The following is a 20,998-nucleotide window of genomic DNA, read 5'->3' as shown; positions in this document are numbered from 1 at the left end:
TGAGGTTGAGCTCGGCCTGATGGTGGTGAATGGGGATGGCTAAGGCACTTTTTTTCCCTGGAAGAAGCGGAGATTCCTGAGACTTTGTTGATGGGGGATGAGAATGTAAAGAAGCTCTGTCTTGAGTGCTAGATCTGTTTGAAGTCTACAGGAGTAAAGTTCTGTTTTCACAGTTCGGATACTCCATGTTATGTGGCGTTATCACCGTGCTAAATGGGATAATGCCACACAACACAATGGAGGGTAACCTAAGTGTGAAGGTGAAACTTAACCACTGTACACTTTTATGGGAGTTGTGTGTCTGTCTGGCAGGCAGATTGGTGAGCATGTGGTCAAGTATATTTTTATATGGAGTTATGTCCTTCACCAACAACTGCAGACTTTTGTTTAAGACTCTGCTGATTTGGTCTAGGGTTCCACTGAGCCACTTCTGGTGATGGACATTGAAATCCTCTACGCAGAGATAGTCTGTAGACTTGCCAACCTGCATGCTTCCTCAAAGTGGTGTTCAACATGGATGTCTTATTGTAGTCTCAGAATGAGGAAGTTTTGTAGCCCTCGTACAGAGCTTCAGTGATCACATTCAAAGTGTGGTGCTGGAAAAGCACAGTCGGTCAGGCAATATCCAAGGAACAGGAGAGTTGATGTTTCAGGCATAAGCCCTTCATCAGGAATATGGCCTGGTATATAGTGCACAGTTCTGGTCTCTGTTTTATGATAACATACTTACTTGCCCTAGATATATGGTTACTGGGTAAAAGGTGAAGTTTATTGGCCTGAACACTTTGAAGTTAAGAAGAATAAAAGATGTTCTCACTGAAACAGTAAGGGTCTGAAGGGACTCAACAGGGCAGACATGGAGAGATTATTTTCCCTAGTTTTGGAAACCCGGGAACATCATTTGGGATTGGGATGTGGCGAGATCTGTTCACTCAGGTTTGTAAATCTTTGAAATTCTCAGCCCATGGGGATTGTGGATTGTCAGTAGTTGTATATGTTTAAAGCTGAATTGGACAGATTATTTTTTTGGCTCTCTGGAATGAAAGAATATGGAAAGTAGTTGCTGAGGTAGATGACTGACAAGGATAGTATTGATTGTTGGAGTAGGGTCAAGGATAAAAGGGACTTTGCTTTTTCTTTTTTTTTCTTCCTGTCCTTAAAAGTATTGATGGCAGGTGTTGTGAAGAATGCAGATGGTGATATTGCAGAGTATTATCTAAAAGAAGAATGACTGCAGAATTCCAAGATTCAGAGGGACCTAAGTAGTTTAATACATGAATCGCATGTACGCTAGGTACGCTAGTAATTAAGACTAATAGAATGTTATCCTTTATTAGGGGAGGAACTGTGCAGAAAGTAAGGATGTAATGCAAGGCATTTGTGAAATCCACCTCAAATACTGTGGTTTGGTCTCCTTATTTGAGGGTGTTTGCAAGTATGTTGGAGATGCTTCAGTGGAAATTTGCTGGATTGATATCTAAAGAAATGGGTTGCCTTGTGAGGATAAGTTGGTAGGCTGGGCTTGTTACCATTGTAGATTAGAAGAGTGAAGGGTGACTTAATTGAAGTGTATAAATTTGTCTTGATGTGGTGGATGTGGAAAAGGTTTCCTCAGCATGAATCGAGAACCAGGGGATACTGTTTCCAAAATTAAGAGTACCCTTTTTAGGTGCAAGGTAAACTTCATTTTTTCTGAAGCCTGTGAGACTTTGTTGGTCTGTTTCTCAGAAAGTACTGGAGATGGGTAATTGAATATCTTTAAGGTTGAGCAAAGTAGGTTTTTTTTCAGGCAATTAGAACCAAAGGTTACCTGGAGCACATGGGAATGTTGTAGTCTAAACACAAACGTATCAGCCATGATTTTATTGATTTATAGAGCAGGCTTGAAGACTGACTTCTGCTGTTTAATTTTTATGTTCATTTGTACCGCTCCAGGAAGTACTGGATAAGGTTTCATGTAAGAGATGTGAATTTCCACAATGCAATTAGTTGCAGCGATAATTTGCTTCTAATTGCTTGACATATTGAAGTTTGACTTGTGAAGATGTGCATGCTTATCATTGGTTTAAGTGCTTGTACTTTTTTTTTTCTTCTTTCCTCAACCCCTTCTAAGTTGCCTGCACGTCAGAATAGTTGGATGGGATGTGATGGTTTTAATATTGTTGGGAACAGGTAAAAAGAATGTGTGAAGACTGGTTTAGAGGAAAAAGGCATTTGGGCATGAGCTTGATGGCAGTTCAGAACAACTGTTTCTGTCAATCAATCAACGACCAATCAATGTTTTTTTTCTCTCTTCAGATATTTATATCCTCTAATCCTACCTGAGTTTTAAAAAGAAAAGCAATGAAGACCTAAATTTCTCCTCTGAATTCATGTAAAATGCATGTAATCTGCAAAGAAATACAAATCGGTGAAGATCTGTTCCATTTCTGTGTAAAATCAGCTGCTTAACCTTGTTTTAAAACTGTAAAATCTCACCCAGGAGACTTACATAGAACATAGAAGAATACAGCGCAGTACAGGCCCTTCGGCCCTCGATGTTGCGCCGATCCAAGCCCACCTAACCTACACTAGCCCACTATCCTCCGTATGCCTATCCAATGCCCGCTTAAATGCCCATAATGAGGGAGAGTCCACCACTGCTACTGGCAGGGCATTCCATGAACTCACGACTCGCTGAGTAAAGAACCTACCCCTAACATCTGTCCTATACCTACCCTTCCTTAATTTAAAGCTATGCCCCCTTGTAATAGCTGACTCCATACGTGGAAAAAGATTCTCACTTTCGACCCTATTTAAACCCCTAATCATCTTGTACACCTCTATCAAGTCACCTCTAAACCTTCTTTTCTCCAATGAAAACAACCCCAAGTGCCTCAGCCTTTCCTCATATGATCTTTCTACCATACCAGGCAACATCCTGGTAAACCTCCTCTGCACCCGTTCCAGTGCCTCCACATCCTTCCTATAATATGGCGACCAAAACTGCACACAATATTCCAGATGCAGCCGCACCAGAGTCTTATACAACTGCAACATGACCTCAGGACTACGGAACTCAATTCCTCTACCAATAAAAGCCAGTACGCCATATGCCTTCCTCACCCCACTATTTACCTGGGTGGCAACTTTCAAAATAGTTATAGATCAGAGAGACCTCGGGTGTTCAGGTACATCATTCTTCACACACCGTTAAGAAGGCATTTAGCACACGTGCCTTCATGGCTCAGACCTTTGAGTAAGTGAGCTGGGATGTCGTGCTGAGGTTGTACAGGAGGTGAGGTCTCCTCTGCAGTACTGTCTGCAGTTCTGGTCTCCCTGTGAGGCGGAGGATATTTTTTTTGCAGTAGTCTACCATGGGGAACCTTATCAAACGCCTTACTAAAATCCATATACACCACATCTACTGCTTTCCCCTCGTCCCCCTCCTTAGTCACCTTCTCAAAGAATTCAATAAGGTTTGTGAGGCACGACCTGCCCTTCACAAAACCATGCTGACTATCCTTGATCACATTATTCCTATCCAGATGTTCATAAATCCTATCCCTTACAATTCTCTCTAAGATTTTGCCCACAACAGAAGTGAGACTCACTGGCCTATAGTTACTAGACTTATGCTGAAGTCATCATGGTTCATTTTTGGTGCTTATTCTGAGCACTTGATAAGGATAGATTGCAAATGGTTAAAACATTCACAGATGATTGTGTGGACCTATGTACTCTGATCAAGATGACTGTTAATCAGAAATGATTAGTGCTTCTTTATACCAATTAATGTACACTTGAAAGTATTGTTTATCAATCCTTCATTTGTTAAATCTATTGTTTTAGCTGAACTTTTACAACAGCAAATTAATAATAGAGCACCATTGAGAGAAATGGTATGTCAGTGAGGAATGGCATACAAAAGCTTCTTCCAGTCTCATACAGTACATGTGACAGACCTTAAATTTTTTTTTTTTAAAATCATCTTTCGGGTTTGCTGGAAGTGTCTTAGAAGTCAGATAGCTCATTTGTGTTCAATTATGAAATACTGCCTTAAAGTGAAATTGAGTACCCTAACATTGCTGTCAGGAATTTTATCTGCAGCAATAAACTACACAGAATTCGCATTTGTATTGCCTATTTTACTCATTAGCTAACCCTTGTGAGAAATGGAAAATTTTATAACAATGTAGCAAAGGACATTCATTTGAGGCAGGGATTTTCAACAATGTTCAGTTACCTGTCCTGGATTCCATCAACGTTCCCTTTCTACATTGAACACAAAATCCCTTTCAGTTTACTGACTGCCTCTTTCTTTTTATATTCCCATAACAGGTGTGCTTAATGAAAAGACTGTGGGTATCTTCCGCAGGAATGATCTGCTGCGCTTGAAACGTGCTTGTATTCGAAATGCTAAACTATCAGCAGTTGCATTCAGGAAAGCATTCTGTCATCACAAGCTTATTGATCTGGATGCTTCTGGTGTAAATGCAGACATCACGATAACTGACATTGTAAATGCACTGGTCACAAACAAATGGAATCAACAGTACCTGCAGTGTCTTATGTTGAATTCGTTAACATTGTCTCTGGAAGATCCGTATGAGCGATGCTTCAGCCAGTTAACTGGCCTGCGTGTTTTAAGTGTGACCAACGTTCTCTTCTATAATGAGGATCTTGGAGATGTTGCCTCTCTTCCAAGGTTAGAAAGTTTAGACATTTCAAATACTTCTGTTACAGACATCACATCACTTCTGACCTGTAAAGATAGGCTAAAATCCTTGACCATGCACCACCTGAAATGTCTGAAGATGACAACTACACAGATTTTGGAAATTATTAAGGAACTGGCACTGCTGCAACATCTAGACATTTCTGATGATAAGCAGTTTACCTCTGACATTGCACTTCGTTTGCTAGAACTGCCTGGCATACTACCTAATCTCCGATCCTTGGATATTTCTGGCAGGAAGCACATCACCGATAAAGCTGTTCAGGCATTTGTCCAGCATCGGCCTACAATGCAATTCATGGGCTTACTGGCAACTGATGCTGGGTATTCTGACTTTCTTTCTGGAGAAGGGAGCTTAAAGGTTGGTTTTCCTTAATTTTTTCATTAGTAAGGACTTTGTCTCCACACTTGGTTCTGGTGGTTAAACTGTGATTTACAAGGTTTTTTAATTCAAATGTTTTTGCAGAATATTTTGAAAAAATCTTTGGAGTATCTATTGAAGTTGAGAGGAATGTAAGGTGATCGTATTAAAACAAAAAGTTCCTAAGGCAACTTTTCCTGTTGGATTCTGAAATAATGTTTTTCCCCTTGAGGAAGTGTAGAACCAGAGGACATAGTTTATAAATCTGTGAGGGAGAGAAACAAGTATTTTTTTCAATGACCAGTATTTGGGGTATGGAATGTCTGGAAAAGTGGTGGAAGCGGGTTCAATTGAGTCATTCATTCAAGAAGGCTTTGAATGATTTGGATAGTGCAGGAATATGGGGAGGAGATTAGAACCAGTATGCAGGCATGATGGGCTGAATGGCCTCTTTCTGCACTGTTGCAATTTTGTGGTGCAAAGGAGAGCAAAATTTGCAGTGATATATTTAGGTGATTGACCTTCCATGTCTACATATTTAACATCAGCTGACTGCACATCCGTAACCTCTTATAGAATATGGAACATTACAGCGCATTACAGGCCCTTTGTCCCTTGATTTTGCAGCAACCTGTGAAACCAATCTGAAGCCCATCCAGCCTAAACTATTCGATTTTCATCGATTTATGTTTATCCAAAGACCATTTAAATGCCGTGAAAGTTGGCGAGTCTACTACTGTTGCAGGCAGGGCATTACACACCTCTACTACTCTGAGTAAAGAAACTACCTCTGACATTTGTCCTATATCTATCACCCCTCAGTTTAAAGCTATGTCCCCTTGTGCTGGCCATCATCATCTGAGGAATAGGCTCTAATTGTCTACCTAATCTAACCCTCAAATTATCTTCTGTCTCAATGAAGGCACTTCTCCACCTTCTTCTCTCGAACAAAAACAGCCTCAAGTCCCTCAGACTTTGTTTGAAGATCTTTCCTCCATATCAAGCAATATCCTAGTAAATCTCCTCTAAACCCTTTCCAAAGCTACCACATCCTTCCTATAATGTGGTGACCAGAACCGCACGCAATACTCAGTGTGGCAGCACCAGAGTTTCGTACAGTTGTAACATGACCTCATGGCTCCAAAACTCAATCTTGCTACCAATAAAAGCCAAAACAACATTCGTCTTCTTAACAACCCTATCTACCTGGGTGGCAACTTTCATGGACACTAAGATCTCTCTGCCCATCTACACTATGAAGAATCTTAGCATTAGCGCTATGCTCTTTATTCCTGTTGCTCCTTCCAAAGTAGATCACCTCACACTTTTCTGCATTAAACTCCATTTGTCATCTCTCAGCCCAGCTCTGCAGCTTATCTATGACCCTCAGTAAACTGCAACCTCCTTCGGCACTATTCACAACTCCACCTTGGTGTCATCGACAAATTTACTAACCCCCATCCTTCTACACCCTCATCCAGGTTATTTATAAAAATGCCAAACAGCAATGGACCCAAAACAGATCCTTGCAGTATACCACTAGTAACTGAACTCCAGGATGAACATCTCCCATCAATCACCACACTCTCTCTTCTTTCAGCTAGCCAATTTCTGATCCAAACCATCAAATCACCCTTAATCCCTTGCCTCCCTATTTTGTGCAATAGCCTGCCATGAGGAACCTTATCAAATGCCTTACTGAAATCTATATACACCACATCACCCTCCTCCACCTGTTTGGTCATCATCTCAAAGAATTCAATAAGGTTGTGAGGGATGACCTTCCCTTCACAAAACAGTGTTGACTATCCTTAATCAACTTATTCCATTCTAGATGATAAGTCCTATTTCTTATAATCTTTTCCAACACTTTACCCACAACCGAAGTAAGGCTCACTGGCTTATAATTACCAGGGTTGTCTCTACTCCCCTTCTTGAACAAGGGGACAACATTTGCTATCCTCTAGTCTTCTGGCACTATTCCTGTGGGCAATGACAACATAAATATCAAAGCCAAAGGCTCTACAATCTCCTCCATGGCTTTCCAGAGAATCCTAGGATAAATCCCATCCAGCCTAGGGGTTTTATCTATTTTCACACTTTCCAGAATTGCTAACACCTCGTCTTCGTGAACTTTCACTCCGTCTAGTCTAATAGCCTGTATCTCCGTATTGTCCTTGACAATAGCGCTTTTCCTATCTCCTCTGACTCCACACACAACTTCCCACTACTGTCCTTGATTTGCCCTAATCTTACTCTCATCATTCTTTTATTCCTAATTTATACCTATATAAAGCTTTACGTTTTTCCTTGATTCTGCCTGTCAATGATTTCTCATGTCCCCTCCTGGCTTCTCTCCGCCCTCTCTTTAGGTCTTTCCTGGCTAACTTGTCAACTCTCAAGCGTCCTAACATAAACCTTATTCTTCTTCTTGAAGATTCAACTTCCTCAGTAAACCACAGTTGTTCCTGTGCTCAACAACTTCTCCCCTGCCTGACTGGTACTACTTAACAAGATATGCAGTAGCTGTTCCTTGAATAAGCTCCACATTTCAATTGTGCCCATCCCCTGCAGTTTCCTTCCCCATCCTATGCATCCTAAATCTTACCTAATTGCATCATAATTACCTTTTCCCCCAGCTATAACTCTTACCATGCGGTATATGCCTGTCTCTCTCCATCACTAAAGTAGACATAACTGAATTGTGGTCACTATGACTAAAATGCTCACCTACCTCCAAATCTAACACCTGGGTTCATACCCAGTTCCAAATCTGATGTGGCCTAGCCCCTTGTTGGCCTGTTTACATATTGTCAGGAAGCCCTCCTGCACACATTGGACAAAAACTGACCCATCTAAAGTACTTTAACTATAGTACTTCCAGTCGATATTTGGAAAATTAAAGTCCCCCTTAACAACCACCCTGTTACACTCGCTCCTATCCAGAATCATCTTTGCTATCCTTTCCTCTACATCTCTGGAACTATTCGGAGGCCAACAGGGTGACCTTTCCTGTTTCTAACCTGAGCAATACTACTTAGCAATAGATGTGTCCTCAAACATCCTTTCTGCCACGTAATACTGTCCTTGACTAACAATGCCACACCTACCCCTCTTTTAACACCTTCCTTGTTCTTACTGTAGCATCTAAATCCCGGAACCTGCAACTACCATTCCTGTACCTGTTCTTTCCATGTGTCCATAACGTCGATGCTGCAAGTTCACCCACCTTATTCCGGATACTCCTGGCATTGAAGTAGACACACTCCAAACCACCTTCCGGCTTGCCTGTGCACTATTGTGACCTTTTTTAAACCATATTTCTGACCTCTATTACTCTCAACTTCCTCGACACTGGAGCTACAATTTAGGTTCCCAACCCCCCGCTGAGTTAATTTAAACCCTCCCAAAGAGCATTAGCAAATCCCACCCCCGCCCCCATCCCAAAGGGCATTAGCAAATCTGCCGGATCTTGATACCACTGTAGTTCAACTGTAGACCATCCTGTTTGTAGAGGTCCCACCTACCCCAGAATGAGCACCAATTATCCAGGTATTCAAAATCCTCCCTCCTGCACCATCTTTGTAGCCACGTGTTCAACTCCTCTCTCTCCTTATTCCTCGCCTTGCTAGCACATTGCATGGGTAACAAACCAGAAATAACAACTGCTTGTTCTAGTTCTAAGCTTCCACCCTAGCTCCGAATGTCTGCCTTAAATCCCTATCCGTTTTCCTACCTATTTCATTTGTGCTTATGTGGATCAGGACTCTGGGCTGTCCCCCATCCCACTTAAGGATCCTGAAAACATGATCCGAGACATCACAAATCCTGGCACCTGGGATGCAAACACCAACCATGAGTCTTTCGCGTTTCCCCCTAACTATGGAGCCCCCAATCACTAATGCTCTGCTCCTCTTATTGCCCCTGCCCCCTTCCCTTCTGATCAACAGGGACCGACTCTGCCAGAGACCTGAACCCCATGACTTACTCCTGGTAAGTCCCTCCCCCCACCCCAACAGAATCCAAAACCATATTCTTGTGGTTGAGGGGAACAGTCAAAGAGGATCCCTGCACTGCCTGCCAGTTCTCCTTCCATCCCCTGTCATCCACCTGCCTTTTTTTTGGACTGAGGTGAGACAACCTCCCTGTAACTTTTCTCAATAACCCCTTCCATCCCTGAACAATCCGAAGTTCATCCAGCTCTCGCTGCAGTTCCCTAACATGGTTTTCGAGAAACTGAAGTTGGGTGCACTTCCCGTAGAGAAAGTCAGCAGGGACATTAGTGGTGACACTTACCTCCCACATTCTGCTGGACAAACATCCAACTGCCCTAATCGCCATTCCCACTATTATTCTATAATTCCCAAAGAGATAACTGAAAAATAAAATAAGCTAATCACTTTACCAATCCGTTGCACAGAAGCTTTTTTTGGGTTAGAGAAGGATGGGTGGGTAACACTACCTTTTAATAGTGTTTCGGATAAAGCAACCACTCAAATATATTACTTTACCTACCAAGCAGCCCTCTCGTCCTCACTCCCGCTGTAGAAATGGAGGCCCTGACGCTTGAGGTACGCTTTTAAGCAATTATTTACCCAGCAGCCCTCTGGTCCTCACTCCTGCTGTAAAAATGCTATGTTCCCTATCAATTGGTTTCTTAGCATTGGTAGGTGCTAATGGTGATTTTTCACATTCTCTTCCTAAAGGCAGGTTTGAACTCTAACACAGGGAGGCAGGTCTCCCTTCCACCAGAGCTGAAACTGGAATCAAAACTTGTTGCCAGCAATGTGATCCATTTCAGCCACCTGTGCTCAAGGAAGATTTAATTGTTGTGGTAACATGAAACTTTAAACAAAAAAAAGTGTTTTGCTGGAACAAAAGTAAAGGATCCAATTTCATTCCACCATATGACTCACCTGCTCATACTATTTGCCAATGGCAAGTGTTGAAGGGTTTAAAAGCTGATCCTTAACCTGCTTGGCCTTGTTATGAGCGCATCTTCACTGGCCAATAAGCCATTGAGGATGGTTTGAACCTGGAGCTTCTGGCTCAGAGGCAGGGATGCGGTTGGTTCTCTGATATTGCAGCAATGTGATTTCCCTGAGATTTGAAGTCACTGCAAGCTTTTTTAGCAAGATATTCTGGCTCCAAAGTGTTCTCATTCTTGCTTCCTTCCTTCATGAAAATAAAGTAGTCTTGAGTGCTGAGGAATTGAACAATTTTCATTTTTAGAGGCTAAATTGAGCCCATGTTTTGAGTGGATTGATACATTAGTAAATATTCCAGTATAGTGTCTAAATGAAATCGTACTTTTAATGTGCTTTTGCTGCAAAGCATGAATTTTCCCCTATTTTGTGTAATTTTATTTTTGTGGCCTTTTGAGTAAAATCAGGTTAACAGTTCCATATGACTGAATTGTGTGATGCTAGGAACGTAGGCCATGGATTCCACAGGCTGGTACATCGTGGTAAAAGCATATTCCTTCAGTTGTTTGAGTACAGCAATATTGCAATCAGTCCATTCTTGCAAACCTCTCAAACGTGCCCAGATGTGATTTCATAACTAGGTCACATTGCTTCACACACTCAGGATTATGTAGCATTATGCTGACATTCAATTTAAAATTCAGGGTTTCTGGTTGGTGCATTTGTGTACTGAAAGCTACATAAATTAATGTAAAGGTTATGCTCTTTACAGACAAAACATACACACACATGCTGTGTCTAAAGCAAAAAGGTGACAACAATTCTTTGGTCAATTTCTTGGGGCAATGCATTAACCGAGTTACCTGGTTTTGTTTAAAATTTAAATAATTCTTGGCAGTTAAGTCAGCCATTAACTGGGTCATTCTCCGTTGGCGGTACCTTTTTTAAACCTGAGCCCAATTGCCAACTGATCAGCATTCTCCTCTCTCATAATATAAACATTATTTTCCCTTTGCCTTTGAATCTGAGTGAAAATGAAACGCTTTGACAATTCATTTTTTTAGAAATATTAATGTTTTGTGGCTTTCCCATCCAAGATACACATTATTAATATTAAAATCATTGTATGTAAGTGGAAAAATGAACTTCTAATGTTTCCCTTGGTGTGTTTACTGGATATTTGGCATGCAAGCATATTCCAGTACATATGGGCATTGCTAAATACTTAAGTGTATGCTTATTTATTATTAGCAAAAACAGTTGCTATTTGTGTACTAGATAGTCTTTGCAATTAAGATGATTATTGGGATTTGAAGCTCCACTTGGGATCAAATAATACTTCATCGATAAAGTAAATTCATTTTAACCTGTGTGGTCAGGAAGGAGGATAGAATTGGGCATAGATTTGGATGACGACAACAGTACATTCAAGGGCATAGACTTGAAGATCCTTTTTTATAGGTTGATTTGGCGAGCAAAATAATATTCTTCAAAAGAATTCTGCAAAAGTATATATTTTCTTAAAGCTTTTGTTTTAAATTAGATTTTTGAAAGTTAAGCTTTTTAATAAGGGTGGTTCATGCATTTGGACAGATGGCATAACAATGTTTAAAATCCATACTTTGTGATTAAATTGACCAACCTTTTAAAGGTTGTAGTGAGTAGTGTAACTGACTTTAACTGATAAGTCTCAACTTTTGCTGTGTTAATGGGGAGCAGGTTTGAAGGGCAAACTCCTTACTTGTGTTCCTATTTCTTGTGTTTAAATCATTTATCTTTCAGCATTCCCTTTGAAGTTTTTTTTCCATTCTATGCAGCTGTTATGCTAACCCTCTGTATTAATATGGAGAGAATGAGCTCAGTATGATTGCTGTTACTGTAGAATTTAAGCATGGCTGGGGAAGAAAGAAAAGTTATTTCATAAATTTATTTTTGATCTTTTACAACTTTTTTTTTATCCTTGTTATTATATGTGAAAGGTATCAGGAGAAGCAAATGAAGTACAGATTTCTGAAGCTCTTCGTCGATACAGTGAAAGAGCCTTTTTTGTAAGAGAAGCATTATTTCATCTTTTCAGTCTGACACACAGTATGGAAAAACCACAGCCGGAACTACTGAAGGTAAAGTTTATATTTAAACCAACTCTTGACACTGAAATTTTTCCTGTAGGTGAATGATACCTGTTTAAATGACCTGGAAGCCAATCATTAATTATCTTTGTACTTTTGCAATATAATTGAAAGATATTATACTGTGATGATTCCTCATCACTAAGAGTAATGATGCAGTTCATGTGTCAAAAATGGTAGAAGTGGAAAGTTGCATTTCACATGTTTCTGAGAAAATTCTTGCATCTTCCTGTGGTTCAAAATCCATATTTACAAGCCATTGTTGTGCCAATAGCAAAGTAAAATTCATTTCTACCAGATTTGTGGCAGTCATTTGCCATTGACTGTGTATATGTCGGTTTCCTTTGCTGGAAAATGCTTTACATTGTTAATGGGCCACATTTTTCAAGTGGAAAAATAAATCTCTACCATTTAAAGCAAAGTATAAAATTGGCGTTACTTAATGCCAGTCAGTATGATGGATTTCCTTCATGTTCACGGTAAACCAGCACTCCAAGCCCTGATTAATAAAAACAAGTTTTTAAGCATATGATTCTGGAATGCAGACAACACCAGAAAGTAACTTAAAAAAAATTGATTGGCCAGCTGCTGACCATGGTCTTATTGGACAAGATATTTATTACCATTACAGATGTCTATATATCCTCCTATGTAATCTACTGTTATCAGTTGAGTTTATAACCCCTCTGAACAACACTGTTGGAAATGAAATTTGGAAGGCAGGGTACTGTAAAAGTATTCCAAACAGGAAATTGCACATTGCTTTTGGTGGAGGGAGTGCAAGGAGAGTTTTTTAAAAAAGAAAAAGTCATCCTGACCTTCCCATATTTAAATTATTTGGTCATTGTTACAGCTTGTGATGTATTTTGTTCTTATTTTCAGCTTGTGGTCATTGGAATGAAAAACCATTCCACAAACCTGCCAGTTCAGCTAGCTGCTAGCGCATGTGTATTCAATTTGACAAAACAGGATTTAGCAGGTGGAATGCCTGTGCGCCTTTTGACAGAAGTGACTCGTCTCTTACTGAAAGCCATGGAACACTTTCCCAACCATCAACAGGTAAGTGTTGGAGATGAAATATAACAGGATAATTAATGGGCATCACTTCATATTTGCATGCCATTAGCTATTTCACATTTTGCCTTCTGTTAATTCAACCAGTCAAAGCAAATATTGCTTTAGCTTAACAACTGACAAGTTAAGACTGCAGATTATTGACCACCAAATGTGTTTTTTTTTAAAAAAAAAAGCCAAAGACTGAGTCTTCCACAAAATGTTGGCTTGTCCAACTTAATTGAGACATTGAATTTGCGAATATGGACTATACTTTCTGAATGGAATGTCAGTCAGGAAGAAGCCATTTGGGTGGTAACTGGGGAATGTCTTAAATTCATTCCTGGCTTTGTCCTATCTGATTTGCATTTAATCAGTCTAGTCATTTGGCCAGTGTTTAAACAGAAAATTGTTTTGTTAATATTTGTGAAAATGGATTTATTTTTTAGTTGCTGCAGTTTTACTATTGTTCTTTCCACAAGACCGTACTCTTTGTTGAAAGAAAGCGTTTACTTTTTAGGTCAGTGACTTTTCATAACTGGTCAGGAGTTTTCATGAAAGATAGTAGACAGATATTGGTGAACCAGCTGAATATTTCCAGAATTTTCTTCCTTTTAGTTTGATTTGTAGCACCACAATATTATACACTTGTTTTAGACCATACTCTTGTGAATTGAAGAACTAATGTTAGCATTAATATAGTCAAATGTATTTATTGTCTTTCTGATCTTCAATTATTAGTAGCAAGGCTGGATCTTGCTTTTTTTCCCTCCCTTTAGTTTCAAACTTTTTTTTGTGAAGGATTACTGTCACGTAGTCTAAGTACCTCACTAAGTACCTGCCTTGCCTCTATGGTGTCCATCATGTCATTTCTCTCCTATTATCACATGCCGTTTCAGCAGCACTCACCTGATATCTATCTGCATCCATTTTTCTTGAGCCATCTTTGACAGATCACTGTGCATATGGGCAAGTGTTGGCAGCATCATGACACAACAACCAAAAAGTCACGAGACTGACATTTCCTTACATGTACAAACCTAATTTCTCACCCTAGTTGACGTTTAACCACCATACCCCAGATTTTATCTGCTTATAGCTATATCCTGTCTTAACACCCTCAGAATTACTCTGCACTCTATCTAGACTGTGTTCCAGTGACTGAGAAGCTGCAGTATAAGATGGCCTGCCAGTCCTGCAGCCCTCTGATCCCATTCCAACAACTGGCAAAACTTTGTCACACTGACTCAAGACATATGAAGCTTGTGTCAGTACTGCACCTTGATTATCACAGGAAGTGGAGTTAGGTCCAAGAAACACTATCCTCGACAGTGGCCTGATGCTGCTACCGAGCTTTTCCTGACTGTTAGCCATGGTCCTCCTGCATCATCTTAGGTAACCAGTCACACTGACCAAAATGCACCCAATAACAAAGTACAGGACTTTTCGTGCAAATGACCTACAATAGAAATAGAAGGAACAAAAGAATCTCTTGGATTTCAGAAGACTCATCAGTTCCTCCACATGAGAGCTGAGCACATGTCTTCATGCAGTGAGATGTGCTGCATCCTGATAATGAGGCTCACGTCACCACCATCTATTCACTCAGCATGTGCAGCAACTTGAAGATGCTACTATTGGCAGGTAAGTACTGAGGGAGTGCCACAGTGTCAGAGGTCAGCACAATGACCAACCAGTGTCTTCTGGAAGAGAGTGCCTGCAGCACTCAGACCCTTCCTTTCCCGCACTCAAATCAAATGCTCAAATTCTCATGGTGTTCTGTAGACACCATCATTACACTTGCATGACAGGTGTATTATGAGTGGTTCACACAAGACCATTGGAAGTAAATAATGATTTCCCCTTCAGCCATTATAGCATTAACATTACAACCACTTCCTCCTTCGCCCTGCCATTTTGCATAGCCCCATTAATATTTGCTTGCCTGTTAGTGCAAGACTAGGCAGACATGATCCAACTGTGTAGTTGGTTGGAAACAAAACATTGTGTTCTATCAAAATGTATGTCAATTGATCAAGTCTGGAATGTGCCTTTAGAGATTGACAGTCTAAGCTGGAGAGGGAAAAACATTGCTCCATTGAGTATTGGAGACATTCCATGTATCCTGTCATTTCCATCATATTATGCATCTTAGCCAGACAGTGTTTCCCCTTTCAGCTCTTCAGGGCACAAATGTCATTCTGCTTACTGGTGTTTGAAAGACATTTACAAATCATCTTGCATTTTAGCAAGCGCAATACTCCACTAATCAGAATTTTCATATAAACTATATACATTCAGGAAATGTATTCTTGCAGGATCAGATTATAATACCAAACCAATGCTCCCTTCATAGTAAAGTGTCATTGAAGAGACTACCTAGCTGGAGAGATCAAAAAGGAAAATATCTCTACACTGTTCTTAGATCATAGAATTATAGAATCCCTACAATGCAGAAAGAGGCCAGAGGCCTTTCAACCTTTTTGAATCTGCACAAAACCTCTAAAGAGCATCCTACCCAGAACTTCACCTAACCTGGACACTATGGGGCAATTTAGCATGGCCAATCCATATAACCTGTTGTTTCACCATTACTGCCCTCTGACTTTGCAGAATTTATTTCAAATGTCTATTATTGGCAAAGGATTTTTATTGTTAAATGTCTGACCAAGTTTTAACTTCATTGACTGCAAAGTATTTTCACAAGATAAATTTGAAATACATTCTTGTTTTAGCTTCAGAAGAATTGTCTGTTGTCCCTTTGCAGTGACCGTATCCTCCAAGATGTCCCATTTAACAGGTGAGTAATCTTGTCAATGATATTTTACCTTTTTCGATTTTGCAAAAAAGGCATTGCCCTAACCTTTATTAATTAATTTTTATTAGCAGGTTATTAGATCACTTTGATTTTTGTTTTGCCTAGTTTAATTGTATATCAAGATCCAAATTTGTAGTTCTACTTCCTTTTACAGTAACCATTCAGCCTTTTTTAAATTCATTTGTGGGATATGGGCATTGCTGGCTAGCATTCATTGCAAGTAATTAAGTTGTCCTTGAGAAGGTATTGGTTGGCTGCCTTCTTGAATAGCTGCAGTTGCTACACAATATATCTAACAAGGGAATTCCCAGATTCTGACCTTGATAGTGAAGGAATGGTGACTGTATTTCCAAGACAGGATAGTCAGGACTTTGGGAAAGGGTGGAGTTTGCAGGTGGTGGCGTTCCCATGTATTGGTTGCCATTGCCATTCTAGATGGATGTGGTCACGAGTTTGGAATATGTCGTTTAAGGACTTTTAGGCAAATTTCTGCAGTGCATCTTGTAGATCATACAAACTGCTGCTAAGTGTCAGTAATGGAGAGAGTGGATATTTGTGGATGTGGTGTCAATCAAGCAGGTTACTTTATCCTGGTTGGTGTCAGGCTTCTTTTGAGTGTTGTTGGAGTTGCACCCACCCAGGCAAAAGGGGCGAGAAGTATTCCATCATACTGCTGACTTGTGCCTCCTAGAGCATAGGCTTTGGGAGTCAGAGGGTGAATTACTCACTTTATTCCTAGCCTATGACCTGTTTTTGTTGTCGCTGTATTTAGTTTGAGTCCAGTTGAGATTTTCGCTCAATAAGTTGCTCATGGGGAAATCAATGATTTGTGCCCTCTGGTTCTCTCTGCTTCCATCAATTAAATGATTTCCCATTACCTTTTCTGTCCAGACTCCTCATGATTTTGACTAACTATCAAATTGCTCCTCAATCATCCCTTCTCCAAGGAGAACAATCCAAATTTTTCCATGTAATTGAAGTTTCTCAACCATGGAATAACTCATGATTTTTCTGCACATTCTTAATACCTCACGATGACAGAAGGTTAGGCAGCATTGTAGCCAGTGTATATGATAGCATATTTGGGGAAGGGATATTGATAGATTAAGTGAATGGGCAAAACTGCAGTAATAGAGTTAAGTATAAGCAAGTGTGCAGTTATTCATTTTGGACTGAAAATGATAGATCATGGTAGTTTCTGGGTGCTGTAAAGTGGATGTCGGAAGAGACTTGAGGGTTCAGGTATGTAAATCTTTAAAATGTCACAAATAGGTGTGGAAATGAAACAAGAAAACTAATGGATTGCTAGATTTATATCTGGAGGACTGGAGTACAAGAATGCAGAAATTAAGCTGCAGCTGTACAAATGCTGGTTAAACCCCACTTGGAGTACAGTGAGCAGATCTGGGCACTGCACCTTAAGAAGGATATATTGGCCTTGGAGTGAGTACAACTTAGGTTTACAAGATTGATACCTGGACTTCAGGGGTTAAGTTTTATGAGAAGAGATTATACAAATTTCTCCAGAATTTAGAAAGTGGAGGAGTGATCTGATCACAGTCTTCAAGATATTAACAGGAAAAGACAGGGTTGATAAAAATAAACTATTTCCATGGTTGGGGATTCTAGAACTAGGGGGCATAATCTGAGACATCACAACAAGACTGTTCAGGTGAGATGTTAGGAAGCATTTCTGTACACAAAAGGTAGTGGACATTTGAAGTTCTCTTCTACTAACGGCAGTAGATACTGGATCAGTTCTTGACTTTAAACCTGAGATAGATATTGCTTTTTGCTTAACAAAATTTAAGGGATATAGACCAAAGGGAGATATTTGGAGTTGGGCCACTGACCAATCTTATTGAATAGTGGAACAGGTTTGAGGGGCTGAATGACCTACTGCTTTCCATATGTTCCACATTCTTCCTCATGTAGTGCACCGAACTGAAGGCATTATTTGAGTGGAGGTTGACTGACTGAGAATTCTGTACAGATTATTGTGACTTTCTTCAATCTATTTATGTTGCAAAGCATTCTTCTGTCATAATCAAAAACCATAGTGTCTATATACATAGCAGAAGTAAAGCACTTTTACGATTTGAGTGCTGAGTATATTATTGTTGAGAGTCATGTACAATTTTGTAATTCGCATCTACAAGATAAGGAAGAAAAAATGACAAAATTAATAACTACTTGGGGTGAGAGACCATAACATAATAAATAGGAGCCAGAGTAGGCCATTCGATCCTTTAAGCATGTCCTGCTATTCACTGTGATCATGGCTCATCTGATTGTGCTCTTGACTCTACGTTCCTGTTTGACCTTCACAATCCTAAACTCTTAACTTGCTGATTAAAAGCTCTGTCTAACTTGGGTCATTAAATATATTCAGTTGCTGCTGCTTTTTGAAGAAAATTCAAATCTAAAGACCTTCTGAGAGAAGAAATTCTTTATATGTTCCACACTCATAGTAAATGAGATACTCCTTATTTTGAAAATGCCCCCAATTCTAGATGCCACCAGTGGGCTGAATGGCCTTCCTTCCACTCCTATGTCTTATGGTCTTATGATAGGGAAGACGCTAGAGAATATTTTCCATCATTCTTCTAAACTATAGATTTGCACCTTTCTTCACACAACAGCCTCTTCATCCGTGGAATGTTCTTTTGAAATGCCTCCAATGCAAATATATCCCATTTTATGAACTACTACAAGGGCAATTTCACCAATTTCCTGTAGTAACATCTCTCCCTCAATTATAATTCTTCTGCTCATTATAAATGTTAAAATTCTGTTTGCTTTTCCAAACTAATTGCTGGACCTGCATGTTAACCTCTTATCATTCAAGTAGAAGGACGCCCAAGACCCCAGCAATTGCTCTTTAGAGGAATAGAAAAATAGAATATTACTTAATAAAGTGGACAAGCTCATATTTTCCAACACTGAACTATATCTAACAGTTTATTTTTGCTCACTTTTTTTTAACGTATCCATTTTCTTTTGTAGACCCTTGTGGTCATACTTTCATTAGCAAAGTCATGGTTCACATTATAGTAAAATGTGTTCAGAAATTTTAGTTCAGGGGTGCACAGTCAGTTGAGCTTGTCAATCCATAGAAGGTGGAGTCATGGAGGTGGACAAGTGCCTTGGTGGGCCTTCTAACAATTTGCCTCAGTTCTTTTGGGAATTTATCTCAATTGTTTACAAGCGGTTGTGTTCTCAAACACTCACCCCTCACATCTTCCATACTCCATTGCCTCATACCCTTCGTTGTTGCCTTTATAGTCCCATGGCCAGTATCCACCATGGACAGATCTTGAGCCATTTAGTGATTTTAAAGAAAATTTGAGACAGCTTAATACTGCTTTCACCCATACACCATACATCTGTGTCAACCAGTCAGTTTTTAAATTCACCTGGTTAATCTCTCATAAATGCTATCTGAACAGAAGAAGTTTATTTCAAGATAGTTAATCCTTCAATAGCCTCTTTAAATTGACAATCTGTGAACTCTGTATTCCAGTTCTTAAGATTATTGGTTTAAAACTCAGCCAAACATTCATGACAATCACTGTTGAAACTGCATGAACAATGCTAATGCTTTATCTTTTCTACCTTACATGAGATGACCTAACAATCAAAGCAATCCAAAAGTGCAGCTGCAGGCCTTTCATTTTGGTCAAAGAGCAAAGAATTTAATCTTCATATCATAGCAATTAAACAGATGTATATCGTACTTTGAGAGCATTTATGTTTGCTGAGGCCAAAATGGGGGTATGTTTGAACTCTGTACTAAGTTAAATAGCCCTGCTGAGGTAAAGTTTTCCTTCCACTGATGGGAAAATGCAAAGTACCATATTTTGGAAAAAGGGATAGAATTTCTGCATCCAGTGCCCTTGTGCCTTTTTTTAAACTGAGAAAATCCAACTCTTAACTTGCTTTCTGAACTGCCTTTTTCTAATAGCTACCAATTTGGCTGCAATACACTCAAGCCTATCATTCAAGTTGTTAATATAGATTATAAATAGTTGAGGTCCCAGCACTCCTTGTGGCACCCCATTAAAATTACTCCACAGAGGGCAGTATTCCATTACTGTTCTCCTTTATCTTAACATCGACACTGATCCAGCTCCCTAAGAGCCAGGTCTGAATGAACAGGATGTCTAACTCTTTTTTTTTTCTTGACACTCCTGTTTTTATCTATCAGCCAGGTCACCTTGATTGGGGTGTGACAACACCAACGTGAACCCTCTGTTAATTAAACCAAACACCCAGAAAAGCTCACCTTGCCTTGTTATCTTTTAAAATATGAATGACCGAGAACACTCAGATTCCACCAGTTAAAGAAAATAACATCAATTTATTTTTTTAACACCAAAAATGTACATTAAACAACTATTCGCAATTTTAAGCCCCCTTGCTCTTAAATGCTTTTTATCTGTCTCCAACTCTAACAATATACTGTTCCAGTTAGACATTTATTAAAATTACATCAACTATAATTTCAAACATACACCGCTACTGTCATCTTCTGTGTTTTTCTTCTGGCTGAGGATCTCCCTGGGTCATCGTCTTTCTTACTGTGAGTATGTTATATATGAAAAGCTACCTTTTTGATTGTTTCCTAATTTCTTGGAGAGGAGGATGTCTGGCATCCATGCATTTCTGTGTCAATGGCAGTTCTGTTTCTCCAGTTTTCAAAATGTCTGCATTTTTACACCTCCAAGATTGGATCATCTCACTGTTTCAATGTTGGCAAAACAATAAATTCAAAAGCAACTGGGTTTTAGTTTCCTGGGGCATAATGTTTCAACTGATTAGTCAAATTCAAATAGTTGTCAAAACAGCAACCGAAACTCAGGTATGCATTTCACTGCCAGATGTAAATATTTTCAATTTTCCAGAGCACTTTGTCTTGACCATCTAGTCATATACACAGACACTTGTAAGCTCTCAGTTCAAAACAGCTCCCGCTCCTGTACATGTCTTCAACTT

General features: G+C 39.6%; 1 protein-coding gene across 3 annotated transcripts in view; it reads left to right on the top strand.

Moving 5' to 3' along the window:
* zyg11 (zyg-11 family member, cell cycle regulator) overlaps positions 1 to 20,998 on the top strand; it is a 66,156-nt gene that overhangs the window by 6,978 nt on the left and 38,180 nt on the right. For all 3 annotated transcript variants that reach the window (XM_043699173.1, XM_043699174.1, XM_043699175.1), the window contains exons 3-6: positions 4,321 to 5,078; positions 11,983 to 12,123; positions 13,015 to 13,191; positions 15,921 to 15,985. In XM_043699173.1, the coding sequence (XP_043555108.1) occupies positions 4,321 to 5,078; positions 11,983 to 12,123; positions 13,015 to 13,191; positions 15,921 to 15,985 (1,141 nt within the window). The remainder of the gene's footprint in view (positions 1 to 4,320; positions 5,079 to 11,982; positions 12,124 to 13,014; positions 13,192 to 15,920; positions 15,986 to 20,998) is intronic.

This window comes from Chiloscyllium plagiosum, chromosome 11 (genome assembly GCF_004010195.1).
Source record: "Chiloscyllium plagiosum isolate BGI_BamShark_2017 chromosome 11, ASM401019v2, whole genome shotgun sequence".
Taxonomy (NCBI): Eukaryota; Metazoa; Chordata; class Chondrichthyes; order Orectolobiformes; family Hemiscylliidae; genus Chiloscyllium; species Chiloscyllium plagiosum.
This window is presented reverse-complemented; position numbering and strand designations above follow the sequence as displayed.